Genomic DNA, 12,304 nt, shown 5'->3' with positions numbered 1-12,304 from the left:
ATCGCAGTGCCTCCACCTACAGCCATTCATGTAACTGAGGTCATGGGCATGTGCTACCATACCTGGCTGTGCGTGGTGATTGCTTGAGATGAGTCTCACTAATGTTGTTGTCCCACCTGACCTCAAACCGTAGTCCTCCTTGTATCTGCCTCCAGAGGATTATAGGCATGAGCTGTTATGCTGATCTTAAATGGGTAGAATGAAAGATAGACATAGCAATCAAGTATCTGAAGAAAATGGAAAAATCAAGTTTCAATTCAAAAATTATGCTTTTGCCTTTGCCTTTTCCTTTTTCTCTCTTTCTTTTTTTTCTTTCTTTCTTTTTTGTGCCAGTCCTGGGGCTTTGCACCTGGGCTTTGTCCCGGAGCTTTTGTGATGATGGTAATGCTCTGCCAGTTGAACCACAGGGCCCCTCCAGGCTTTTTGCTGCTTAATTGGAGATAAAGTGTGTCATGGACTTTCCTGCCCAACCTAGCTTCCAACCATGATCATCTAATTAGAGCTCAGCTTCCTGAGTAGCTAAGAATGCAAGCATGAGCCACCAGCTCAACAATATAGTTTTGATATAACATACATTAATCTCTAGTTAGAAGATGCAGGTGAGATGTTTAAATGAAGTCTATTGGTAGGTCTCAGTGATATAAAATATTCGGTTTCTGTTCCCCTCAGCGTAATTGCTTTTTCCTTCGAACAAATTGTGTCTTTCTTTTCTTGTGGTTCTGGGGGTTGAACTGAGCACTCGAGGCAGGCTAGGCAGATGCCCTAGCTGCTGCTGACAAGCAGCGTTCCTCGACCCCCGTTTCTACTTCCGTATCTGTTTAACCTGGCTCCTTCCATGGGTGTGGAATCTTAAAGGAGGAGAGTTGGTCTCTTCTCTTCATTACCATATCACCAATTTCTAGAACAGTGCTTGAATCCGAATATGTTCACTAAATGTTTGGGAAAATAATAAAACACGATTTCACATTTTTTTTGTTTCAATTACTCCTGTCAGAGCAGCTTCAGTCTAGTTAGTTTGCATTCCCAATCATCATCCTGTTGACATACACCAAACTCTGACAGAGCTTTCATACGGTAGTATAAATGAATAATGAATAGGCTTATAAACCTAGCTAAATTTAGCCCAAACTATATAACTTAAATTAAAATTTAACTATAGCCACAACTTTATACCACTGTCTGCTACTGGTTTTTATAAGTATTTATACATTATAGTTTTTTGTTGCTTTTTGTTTTGTTTTGTTTTTTGCCAGTCCTGGGCTTGGACTCAGGACCTGTCCTTGGCTTCTTTTTGCTCAAGACTAGCACTCTACCACTTGAGCCACAGTGCCACTTCCGGCTTTTTCTGTATATGTGGTGCTAAGAAATCAAACCCAGAGTTTCATATATGTGAGGCGAGCACTCTTCCACTAGGCCATATTCCCAGCCCCTTGTTTTTGTTTTGTTTTTGCCAGTCCTGGGGCTTGGACATGGGGCCTGAGCACTGTCCCTAGCTTCTTTTTGCTCAATGCTAGCGCTCTACCTCTTGTGCCACTTCCGGCTTTTTCTTTGTATGTGGTGCTGAGGAATCAAACTCAGGGCTTCATTCATGCAACGCAAGCACTCTACTGCTAAGCCACATCCCCAGAACTAGTTTTAGGTTCTATATATGTACATACATTTGCATATATGTATGTATATACACACACATATATATAAGGGATTTAAGCTTTTAATAGCAGCAGTTTATAGTATCTACCTAGTTTCAAACTTTCTTTACATAGATATAGATTTGACCCATGACTTGCATAATCATAGTAACAAATGTTTTTGTTATAGTTTTAGTATTAGATTAAAAAGAAAAAAAACACTGTTTTCATAGTATATGTATAAATTTTAATTTAAAAGTTGATGTAATCTAAACCAGGTGTATTTGTGCACACCTATAATCTCAGTAATTATGAAGCTAAGGCAGGAGGATGAGTTCAAGAACAGCTGGGCTATGTAAGGAAACTGACTCTAAAGAAAACTAAACAAATGAATAAATGAAGATATCTAAAAAGTAATTCATATATTAAGTTCTCAGGTAATAAAAAATATTCTTTGAGAAAGAAATAATGACTTTTTTCATTTTTAGGGATGGAGAAAGGAAAAGTATGAGCGTCGAGAGGTAACTTTTATTGTTATTTAGAATTCATGCTTCAAAAATTAATTTTTAGTAAGGTGTTATTGAAATCTTGAAAAGTATAAATCACAACAAATAATTTATATCAGTTCACACTCCTGGAGCACACAGTTTATTAACCTTGGTTGTTCTATCTCTGTGGGAAAAAAATTAACTGCAGTTGTTGGGTTTGTTCCTATTCAGTGTAAACTAAGCCTCTTAGGATTCCAAATCTCTGTTTCTCGTTGCATTTTTAAGAGCAATTAAGACTTTACTTACGAAATTTAAGAAGTAACAATGAGAATTCTTCTTGAAATTCTTAAAGTATTAGTCAAATGAACAGAGGCCTGGAATACAAGTTGAACATCTCTAGTCTGGAACTCTGAAATCTAAAATGCTCCAAGTATAAGTGTAAAACTTATTGAGGTCAGCGTGCTACTACGGTAGAAAATTCCTTACCTGTCCTACTGTAATGAGTTGTAGTCAAAACACACACTCAAAATACTGTGTGAAAGTGCCTTCAGATAAGAGGTCTTTATGAAACAAATGAGTTTCATGTTCAGACTTGGGGTCCCTCTCCAAGATCTCCTTATGTACCTTCAAATATTCCAAAATTCAAAAATCCAAAATTTACATCTACCTCCTTCTGAGCATTTCCAATAAAGAATTCTTAGCCTGTAGTAAAATACCAGAAGTCAGATGAAGTCTTGATGGAACTCTGCTCTGGAGGGAACTATGTCAGTTTTCAAATGCCCCTCAATTGTTTCCTCAAAGCAGCAAAGTTCCTCTGAGACATTTAACAACCACTGACCTAATAGAAAATTGCAGCTATATTTCACAAATGTTATTTGTGATGGGGAAAGCTGACTGGTTTTTATACAACACAATAAATGGCTTGTTATTTTAGTGCTGGGATGTAAGTAAAATGGTAGAAGACTTGCCTAGCATTTGCAAGGCCTTGGGTTTGGTCCCCAACACTACAAACCTGAGTTGCTGGAAATCAGTAAGACTCTGCTGAGCAGTCATTTTTAGACTCTTTCTGATCTCTCTCAAATGTCTTACTTTTTCATTTACTATCCCCCCTCAGTTTCTCTCAGTCATTTTATTTCTATATTATTGCTCATCCTTTATTTCCACTTGTCTCTGGACAACCCTGTCTTGTAGCTTTAAATCTACTCAACAGTATTTCTGTCCAGAAAATTCATGTGCAATAAATGGAATGTCACATTGTGCTTAAGTGTCTATAGCAGAATCTTTTGTACATATGCACCCTAATGTATTGTAAGTTCTGGGTACATTGTCAGTATTGTTGGCAACTTTAATCACCTTTTTAAAAACATTGTAGAAGTCAGATACTGGTGGCTCATACCTGTAATCTTAGCTACTCAAAAGGCTGAGATGTAAGGATCACAGTTTGAAGCGAGCCCAAGCAGGGAAAATCCATGAGACCCATCTCCAGTTAACCACGAAAAGCTGGAAGTGGAACAGTGGCTTGAGCGATAGAGCACTAGCCTTGAGCACAAAAGCTCAGGGACAGTGTATAGGCCCTGAGTTTAAGCCCCAGGACTGACAAAAAAAAAGAGAGAGAGAGAGAAAGCAAAAACATAAAATAATGCCTTTGCTGATCTATTTACCATCTAAATCGTTTTCTATTAATGTTTTAATTTATTATGTATCTTCATCTGAAATGTTACACCACTAAAACTTACTACAGGTATATCATTTTCAGACTATTCAGAATTGTAGTTTACTGTGAGCACCAAAATCACTCTTGTCTCTCTAGGACATTCAGTGAGGTAAGCAAAGCAGAAGAACAGTACAGCTTGTGCCAAGAACTTTGCACTGAACTTGCTCAAGACCTCCAGAAAGAGGGACTTAAGGTACTTTATTTTGGTGTGGTATTTTAGTTCAAATTTTAATAATAAAATGGCAGTATAAGATAAAGGTTATCTGAAACCTTAAACTGAATACAAATGAGTAAATGTTGGAACAGAACATTCCTGTCCCCAACAATCAGAAACGGATTCAATCTGACCCACATCTGAGTCTCCGGTGAGATCATGCTATGGGAAAGCAACCTGTGGAACTGGAATAGCTCTAGGGGAGTGACAAGCAGTTCGTGCTACCTCAAGAGAACATTTGAATGAAGGAGGAAAGCAAACTTACATTGGCATTAGAGAAAAGAGCAAAGGGAAGCTTTTGCATAGAGCTGTATTCACATATTATTAATGCCTTTCCAGTCATCCTTGAATACTTTTCTCACGTCCACAGTGACCTTTTAGAACAGGCATTTTGTTTCAAGGCTCTAATCCAGCTTGTTTAACACAGTAAGAATAAAATCCTGGAATGCTTTCAACTTTCTGTTTTATATCTTCCCTCCCAACACTCTCAAAACAGAGTTGGAATTATTACAAGGGGTAATATAAAAGTATTTGAAAGTTATTATTATAGATGGATGTGGTGGCTCATACCTATAATCCCAGCCCTAGGGAGGCTGAGGTAGGAAGATTGTGAGTTTGAAGCCAGTCTGGACTATATAGTGAGACCCTGAGTCAAAACACACACACACACACACACACACACACACACACACACACACATTTGATAAGCATTGTTCATATATATAATCTAATGTGCCTTGAGTAAAGAGTTTTTAAATTAAAAAAATGTTTTAGAATCATCATAGATGTATAGAAAAGCGCATCGATATATGTCTCACTGGGTACTCTCAATTATTAAAAGTTAATTACAATAGCAAGAAGGAAATATGAACCCATCGGTATTAATTGAACCTCATACTCATTTGGATTTGCCTTGTTTTTCTTTTTTTTTTTTTTTTCAAATTTTTATTATCATTGCCTTGTTTTTCTATAGTCACCTTTCCAGAGGTCAATCTAGGAAGCTACATTTATTCACCACGTCTCCGTGTTCATCTCTGTGACAGTCTTAAGGATTTGTGGCCATATTTCCTGCAAATAGCCCTCAATCTGTTTGTGTCCAATGACTTTCTCATGGCTTGGCCAGGATTATAGGTTTTGCGCAAGGCTACCACAGAGTAAAGTGCTCCTTTCATTTGATTCTGCCAAATGTGTCAGCCATGGCTGTTACCCTCCCATCACACGACTAGGTACTGATCCTTAGCCTTCTCTACTGTCAAGTTACTGCTTTTGCCTTAGGAAGTGAGTTAAGTTGTCTAGCCTACCCTCAAGTGAAGGAATGCTGAAATTAATTTCCACCTGCCAGAGATCCTAGGATGTATACAATATAACCATTATGTTTGCTACAGTAGCATTAAACACATTAATTTTCTTTTATTTTTTATTATAAAGGTAATGTGACATTAGTATTCTTGAGCCATTGTCACCACCATCCATCTCCAGAATGCTTTAAAAGACACTAACTAGGAAGGGAGTTCTTGCAAAGTAATTGTTTGAACTTAGGGACTTGTGCTAGACAAACACTTTACCATTGAGCTACGCCTCCATCCAGCCCCCTTTTTAAAAAAAAAAAAAAATTCTGATAAGTTCTCCTGCTTACTGCCCAGACTTGCCAGACTTTGAGTCCTTTTATCTATGCCTCCAGCATAGATAAGATTACAGTCATATGACACCTCATCTGGCATGTTTGTTGAGATTAAGTCTCACTAATTTTTTGCCTGGGCCAGCCTTCAGCTGTGATCCTCTCAAGCTCCATGCCTCAAATAATTGAGATTATAAGTCATGAGCCACTGCACCCCACCCCGTGAGATCTTTTCAGTAAGATTACCAGTTAGCTTTGTACTTTATGTAAAGATACTATATAAAATGACATTTGTAGACTACTTGTAGATTTTATTCTTTATGATAGCTTTTATTACCATTTTATGAGTAATTGACTGTAGTCTTATTTGTATGTGTATATAAAGACCTTTCTGAGTTCTTCTAACCTGCAAATAACTTTTTCAGACACTACAAAGCTTTTATACAATAATACACTCTATCTTTCATAGGGAAGAACTGTTACCATCAAGCTGAAGAATGTGAATTTTGAAGTGAAAACACGGGCAGTTACAGTTTCATCTGTTGTGTCTACTGCAGAGGAAATATTTGCCATTGCTAAAGAATTGCTGAGAACAGAGATTAATGCTGAATGTCCACATCCCTTGAGATTAAGGCTTATGGGTACGACTGGGTGTTGCATTTTCTTCTTGTTTTTTTTTTCCCTTTAATCTTTTAGATTTCCTCTGACTCCCCCCCAAAAAACCTTTGGAAATAATCTTTTTTGTTGTTGTTGTTGTTGTTTTTAGCCAGTCGTGGGGCTTGAACTCAGGGCCTGAGCACTGTCCCTGGCTTCTTTTTGCTCAAGGCTAACACTCGGCGACTTGAGCCACAGTGCCACTTCTGGCTTTTTCTATATATGTGGTGCTGAGGAATCAAACCCAGAGCTTCATGTATACGAGACGAGGACTTTACCACTAGGCCATATTCCCAGCCCCTGAAAATAATCTTATCCCACATCATTCATTCATTCATTCATTTTGTGGTACTAGGGATTGAACTAGGGCCTTGCACTTGCTAGGCAAGTGTTTTACCACTGGAGCCATGCCCCCAGTCCATCTCCATTTTCTTTCTTAAAGCTGTTTAGGAAGTTATTACTGTGCTGTTGCCATTTAATTCCTGAACTATTTTAGCTCCAGTCCAAATCAGTTAAAACTGTTCTTACTATAACTGAATCTTGGAGCAAGATATGTTTCAAAATTCAGAACTTGTCAGATATTAGCTGACAAAATCAGTGCACATTAACTACATTACATAATACTCCCTTGGGAATCTGGAATGAAATATGTTAATATTTCTGTAGCAAACAAAAAATTATTAACAGATTGTGAAGACACTAACCTCACATTAATTTGGTTATCATTTATTACTTGTTGCTACAGTTTCCTGAAATTTGGGGATGACAATTGCAGATGATGGGTTAGGAAACTATAGAAGCATATTAACAGCACAAAACAGAACTGTAAGAGAGAATGAATTCACATAAGCACTCCAAATGCCCACCTTATTGGTAAAACTGGGCTATTTCCAAAGATAGCCTACCCTGAAATCAATTGGATAACATTTGTTAAAGGAACCACAGAACAACTGTGTATAACAGCTTTATTTATAATTGAGGAAACTTGGAAACAACCAAGAAGTTGTCCTTCAATGAATGGATAAACAAACTATAGTATATCTAGATGTGGGATAATTTTCCCCACACAAATAAGCCATGAAAAGACTTGGAGGAAACTTAAATGCATAGTGTGAAGTTAAAAAAAAAAACAACAATCTGAAAGGTGCACATAGGATGAATTGGATAATGTGTGATCTGGGAAAGAAAACCATGGAGACCATTAAAAGGAAGAGGTTGTCTAGGGCCCGGGAGGGATAAACCTGCATAAATTTGACAAGGCAGAGCACAGGATTTGGGGGGCAGTAAAACTCTTTCTTATGATTCTATAATGGTAAAATAAATATCACAAATTTGGCTAAGCCCAAAGGAAGTACACCACAGTGTCGTTTCCTCAGCTTAACAAATATACCATCTGGTGCAAGTTGTTGATAGGACAAGAGGTGATAGAAAATGGTGTCAGAGCAAAGTGTTCCAAGAAAAGAAGAGCTAAAGAATCTGTATAGCTGAATTCAGTTATGAACTCTGCATTTAATGGTATTATATGTCAGACACTCATTGCAAGTCCTATAGAGTCCTGCCAACTCTGACAGATTGTTCCTATTTAATGATACCCAGTTTTATAAAGGAAAATCAACCCCTGCTCATGACACCAGTGCACCCAGTGTTGGCAACTGCTTTGAGAGTGATGAGAGAATGTGAATGTGTACATACATACAGGCTTGAAAAGAATTTCCATTTCAGGCATTTATCTCAGGGAAAACTAGAAAAGAGAAAGATAAGTATATTGAGCATTATCTATACTACTAATATAATTTTAAGTTTTTGTAATTTGTTTTGTTTTGTTTGGGGCCTGAGCACTGTTCCTGGCTTCTTTTTGCTCAAGGCTAGCACTCTACCACTTGAGCCACAGCGCCACTTCTGGCTTTTTCTATATATGTGGTGCTGAGGAATCAAACCCAGGGCCCCATGTTATACCAGGCAAGCACTCTACCACTAGGCCATATTCCCAGCCCATGATTTTAAGTTTTTATATTCACTCATACTATTGTATAAAGTTATTTCATAGATATGGTAGAAAACTAAGTAGCTGGAAAAAGTTACATTTTAAACCAATATGGGAAGTTTTCATATTTTTTTTATTTATTTTTAGCAAGCAAAACCCAAGTTTCAGGGCTGAGAATGTGGCTTAGTAGTAGAGTGCTTGCCTAGCATGCATGAAGCCCTGGATTCGATTCCTGAACACCAAATATATAGAAAAGGCCAGAAGTGGCTCTGTGGCTCAGATGGTAAGTCCTAGCCTTAAAGCAAAAAGAAGCCAGGGACAGTGCTCAGGCCCTGAGTCCAAGGCCCAGGACTGGCAAAAAAAAAAGAGTGAATTGGCTTTATAGAATTTGGAATTGACTGATTGTGATTGATTTAATTTAGGTGTTCGCATATCTAGTTTTCCCAATGAAGAAGACAAGAAGCACCAACAAAGAAGCATCATTGGCTTCTTACAGGCTGGAAACCAAGCTCTGTCAGCCACTGCATGTGAACTAGATAAAACTGACAAAGATCAGCTTTCAAAACCTACAGAAATGTGTCATAAAAAGAGTTTCTTTGATAAAAAGCGATCAGAACGGATACAGAGCCATCAAGAAAAATCTAAATGTGAAACTGTGGATACACAAAGTTCTCAGATACCACAGCCATTCCAAGTTTTAAAGAAGATGCGTGAGAATTTAGAAACATCAGAGAACTGTCAAGTATTTACTTGCCCCATTTGCTTTAAGGAACAAGGACACATCAGTCTGGAAGCCTTTAATAAACATGTGGATGCATGTCTTGATGGACATTCAAGCAATGAGAACTCTACAATGTTCTCATATTCCCATGCCTCTTCTACTGCAATGACTCAAAAAGAAAGTATACATGATCATGCCTTTTCACTTTGTGAGAAACAAAATTATGAAACCTATGAAAAAAATGTAGAAATGACTTCAGTGGATTGTGTAGATTTGGTAGAAACTAGAAGCAATTCACCAAAAGCAGGAAATTCAGACACTTCAAGGGATAAATTTAGCAAGAAGGAATGTTCTAATCTTCCAAACAAGACATCTTGTACTATATCATTGGAAAATGTAAATGTGGACTTATTAAGTGGGCAAGAATCTCTTCAATCTTGTATCTGTGAAGTGACAAGCCAGGCTCTGGTTTGTCCAGTGTGTAACTTAGAACAAAAGACTTCGGATCTTACCCAGTTCAATGAGCATGTGGATATTTGCTTAAATAAAGATATTATTCAAGAACTGAGAAATAATGAATTGAATCCAGCTAACCAACCCAAAGAAAGCTCCAGAAGTTCAGGTGAGCTTGGTGTCATTAAGAAGAGCATGATTTTCTAGGAATACATCTTAGCAAAATTAAGCAGATTGTTAAATCTGAAAGAATTACTGGTAAAAAGTGGCTCATTTATGCTGACATTTAGGAAAATACTCATTAGTTTACCATCATTTACAATTAAATCAAGTTATGGAAAATCAACGTTGGGCTTGATTTAACACAGAATGAACTAAAAAATTTTAAGGTTCAGAGTGATATAATTAAAAAGAAGCTTCTTCAGAGAAGACTAATGGAGATTCACAAACTAAGGATACTTACAGACGGGAAGTGATGGATGAATGGATTTATTTACTTATTTGCTGTATTAAAGACTGAACTCAGGGCACTTGATACTTGACCCTCAATAGACCTTTTGGCTTTTTAGGTTTTTTTCAGGTAGGATCTTGTACTGTTTGCCCAGGCAGGCTTCAAACCATAATATACTTACTGATGCCTCTTGGGTGGTTTGGTTTAAAGACTACCCCACCCTGTCTAGTTTATTTGTTGAAATCAGATCTTGGTAATATTGGGTCCAGGCTGTCCTTAAACCATGATCCTCTCAATTTCTGCCTCCTGAGTAGCCAGGATTGTGGTCATGAACTGTCTCACTTATGCAGGAAGCTTTTGTCCTAAGCTTTTTTGTAGTACTGACTACCAAATGAAATTCCAAAACAAAATTAAATGAAATGCTAACTAGTAAATTCCAAAGTAGTTGTGCTATAAAGTTAGTTTCTGGGTTGTATAACATGAGCTTTATAGTATCAAGGAATTTTTAGGTATGCTAGTAAGTTTTATGTTTTTGAATACTTATAAATGTTTTGAAAGGCATAGTGGCTCATGCCTTTAATTCTAGCTATTCAGGAGACTGAGATCTAAGGAAGCCGATTCTAAACCAGCCTGGGAAAGACAAAGCGGAGATTCTTATTTTCAGTTAGCCAGTAGAAAGCTGAAAGCATTACTCAGCCTTGCGCAGAAAAGGATAGGCAAGTGCTGGAAACCTTGTGTTCAATCCCTACTACTGGTATTAAAAAAGAAAGAAAAAATATTTTCAGTTGTTTCATGTAGTTCATTTTATCATTTCTTTTCTTCCCTGTAAAGGTACCTCTAGCAAAGTACAGAAGACTGGAGCAAAAACAAAAAGGTATGATTGCTTTGAGCTCTAATAGAACTAGCCAATGTTGTAGGGAGTACAGCTGACTCCATCTTGACTAGGGAAACATGGTAGGAAATGTTGAGGGAGTAGATTAGGTCAACCTGACCCCAAAATTCTGCTTCTGTAAATGGCTGGCTTTCTTGTTTCTGGCTTGCTCTACCCCTTGCGTCAACCTCCTACATCTGTGCCATGCTTGCTTGTTTGTTGCTTGCTCTACCCCCTGCCTCAAGCCCCTACATCTGTGCTACGCTTTTACCTTTATAAACCCCAATTTGCGCACTGCTCGGGGTCACGGTGCAGCTCCCAAATCTGCACTGTGTCCCTGGCCGGTCAGCCTGCTTTGTTATGGTTGCAGTTTCAGCTCCCGAGTCTGTTCTGTGTCCCTGGCTGATCAGTTCGCTTTTTGCTTCCCCAATAAATCCATCTTTTTGCTCGCGACTGTCTGAGTGGTGGACTCTTAGAGGGACGTGGAGTCTCCTCTCTCGAACCCCGTAACACCAGGAAGCTGGCATTGTTTTTGTAGTCTTTTAGGAAATGTTTTATTGTATTTTGTAAACCAGATGACATTTTAAAAATCAGTTGTTTCTATTTTTTGTTAATGTCCTTCAGTTGATTGTATCTCCTTTTTAATTTCAGGCCAGGACTGATGACAAAACACTCAGCATCAAAGAAAACAAAACCCCACAATCCCAGACACACCCTTGATGTGTTTTTTAAATGAACATTGCATATTTTATCAATTTTAATTGAAACTTGTTTTATAATTAATGAACTAATTCTCATTTTAAATGTATACATTCATTTGGTGAGGGCAAGTACAGTAATTCCTGACTTACTTCTTTTATGACTTTTTAAAAAAATTATGATGATTCCAGATCATTGTATGTGAGTTGGAAATCAAACATGTTAGAGATCATCTTTAAATGAAAAGTAAAGGCTATATAGATGTAACCCAGTGGTACAAGGTCTTGGGTTCAGTCACTAGCAGTGGGAAAAAAAAAAAGAGAAATGGGATCATAAAATACTTTTAAAATTATTTTATAGTGAATATAAAAGCATAATTTTAAGAACTCACAGAGTTTTCCACATTTTAGCACCTATTTTACCATAATTTTTAGCACTTAACTACTTGGTTGACATTGGGATGCTGCTATAGTTAGTTCTGTATCTTTATTCCATGAACTTCATAATTAAAATGTATCCTAAATTCTGGGAGGACCATTAGTTTAACAGAACTAGCATGAGAGTTTTAATTACCTCAGGAAAATGATGTGACAGTATTATCTGTGTTAGGTTTTTACTCAAAATCTTGCATTTTTTTGTTTTTTTTTTTTCATTGAAAATTCCTCTTATAAATAAGCACTTGGTTCACTTTAAAAAGCAGTTAGTCAAAGCTGGGGGCTGGGGGCTCATGCCTGTAATCCTAGCTACTCAGGAGACTGAGATTTGAGGATCGCTGTTTGAAGCCAGCCCAGGAAGAAATGCCTGTTAGA

At 37.5% G+C, this 12,304-nt stretch overlaps 1 protein-coding gene across 6 annotated transcripts in view; it reads left to right on the top strand.

Moving 5' to 3' along the window:
- Polk (DNA polymerase kappa) overlaps positions 1-11,762 on the top strand; it is a 50,651-nt gene extending 38,889 nt beyond the window's left edge. For all 6 annotated transcript variants that reach the window (XM_048368280.1, XM_048368282.1, XM_048368277.1 and 3 more), the window contains 6 exons: positions 2,117-2,149; positions 3,927-4,023; positions 6,132-6,303; positions 8,723-9,643; positions 10,757-10,799; positions 11,448-11,762. In XM_048368280.1, coding sequence (XP_048224237.1) covers positions 2,117-2,149; positions 3,927-4,023; positions 6,132-6,303; positions 8,723-9,643; positions 10,757-10,799; positions 11,448-11,532 — 1,351 coding nt within the window. In that variant the 3' untranslated portion in view covers positions 11,533-11,762. The remainder of the gene's footprint in view (positions 1-2,116; positions 2,150-3,926; positions 4,024-6,131; positions 6,304-8,722; positions 9,644-10,756; positions 10,800-11,447) is intronic.
- Positions 11,763-12,304: the final 542 nt, after the last annotated feature.

This window comes from Perognathus longimembris, chromosome 19, assembly GCF_023159225.1.
Source record: "Perognathus longimembris pacificus isolate PPM17 chromosome 19, ASM2315922v1, whole genome shotgun sequence".
In the NCBI taxonomy this organism is placed as follows: Eukaryota; Metazoa; Chordata; class Mammalia; order Rodentia; family Heteromyidae; genus Perognathus; species Perognathus longimembris.
The sequence above is the reverse complement of the archived record's forward strand: the minus strand, read 5'-3'. Positions and strand labels throughout refer to the sequence as shown.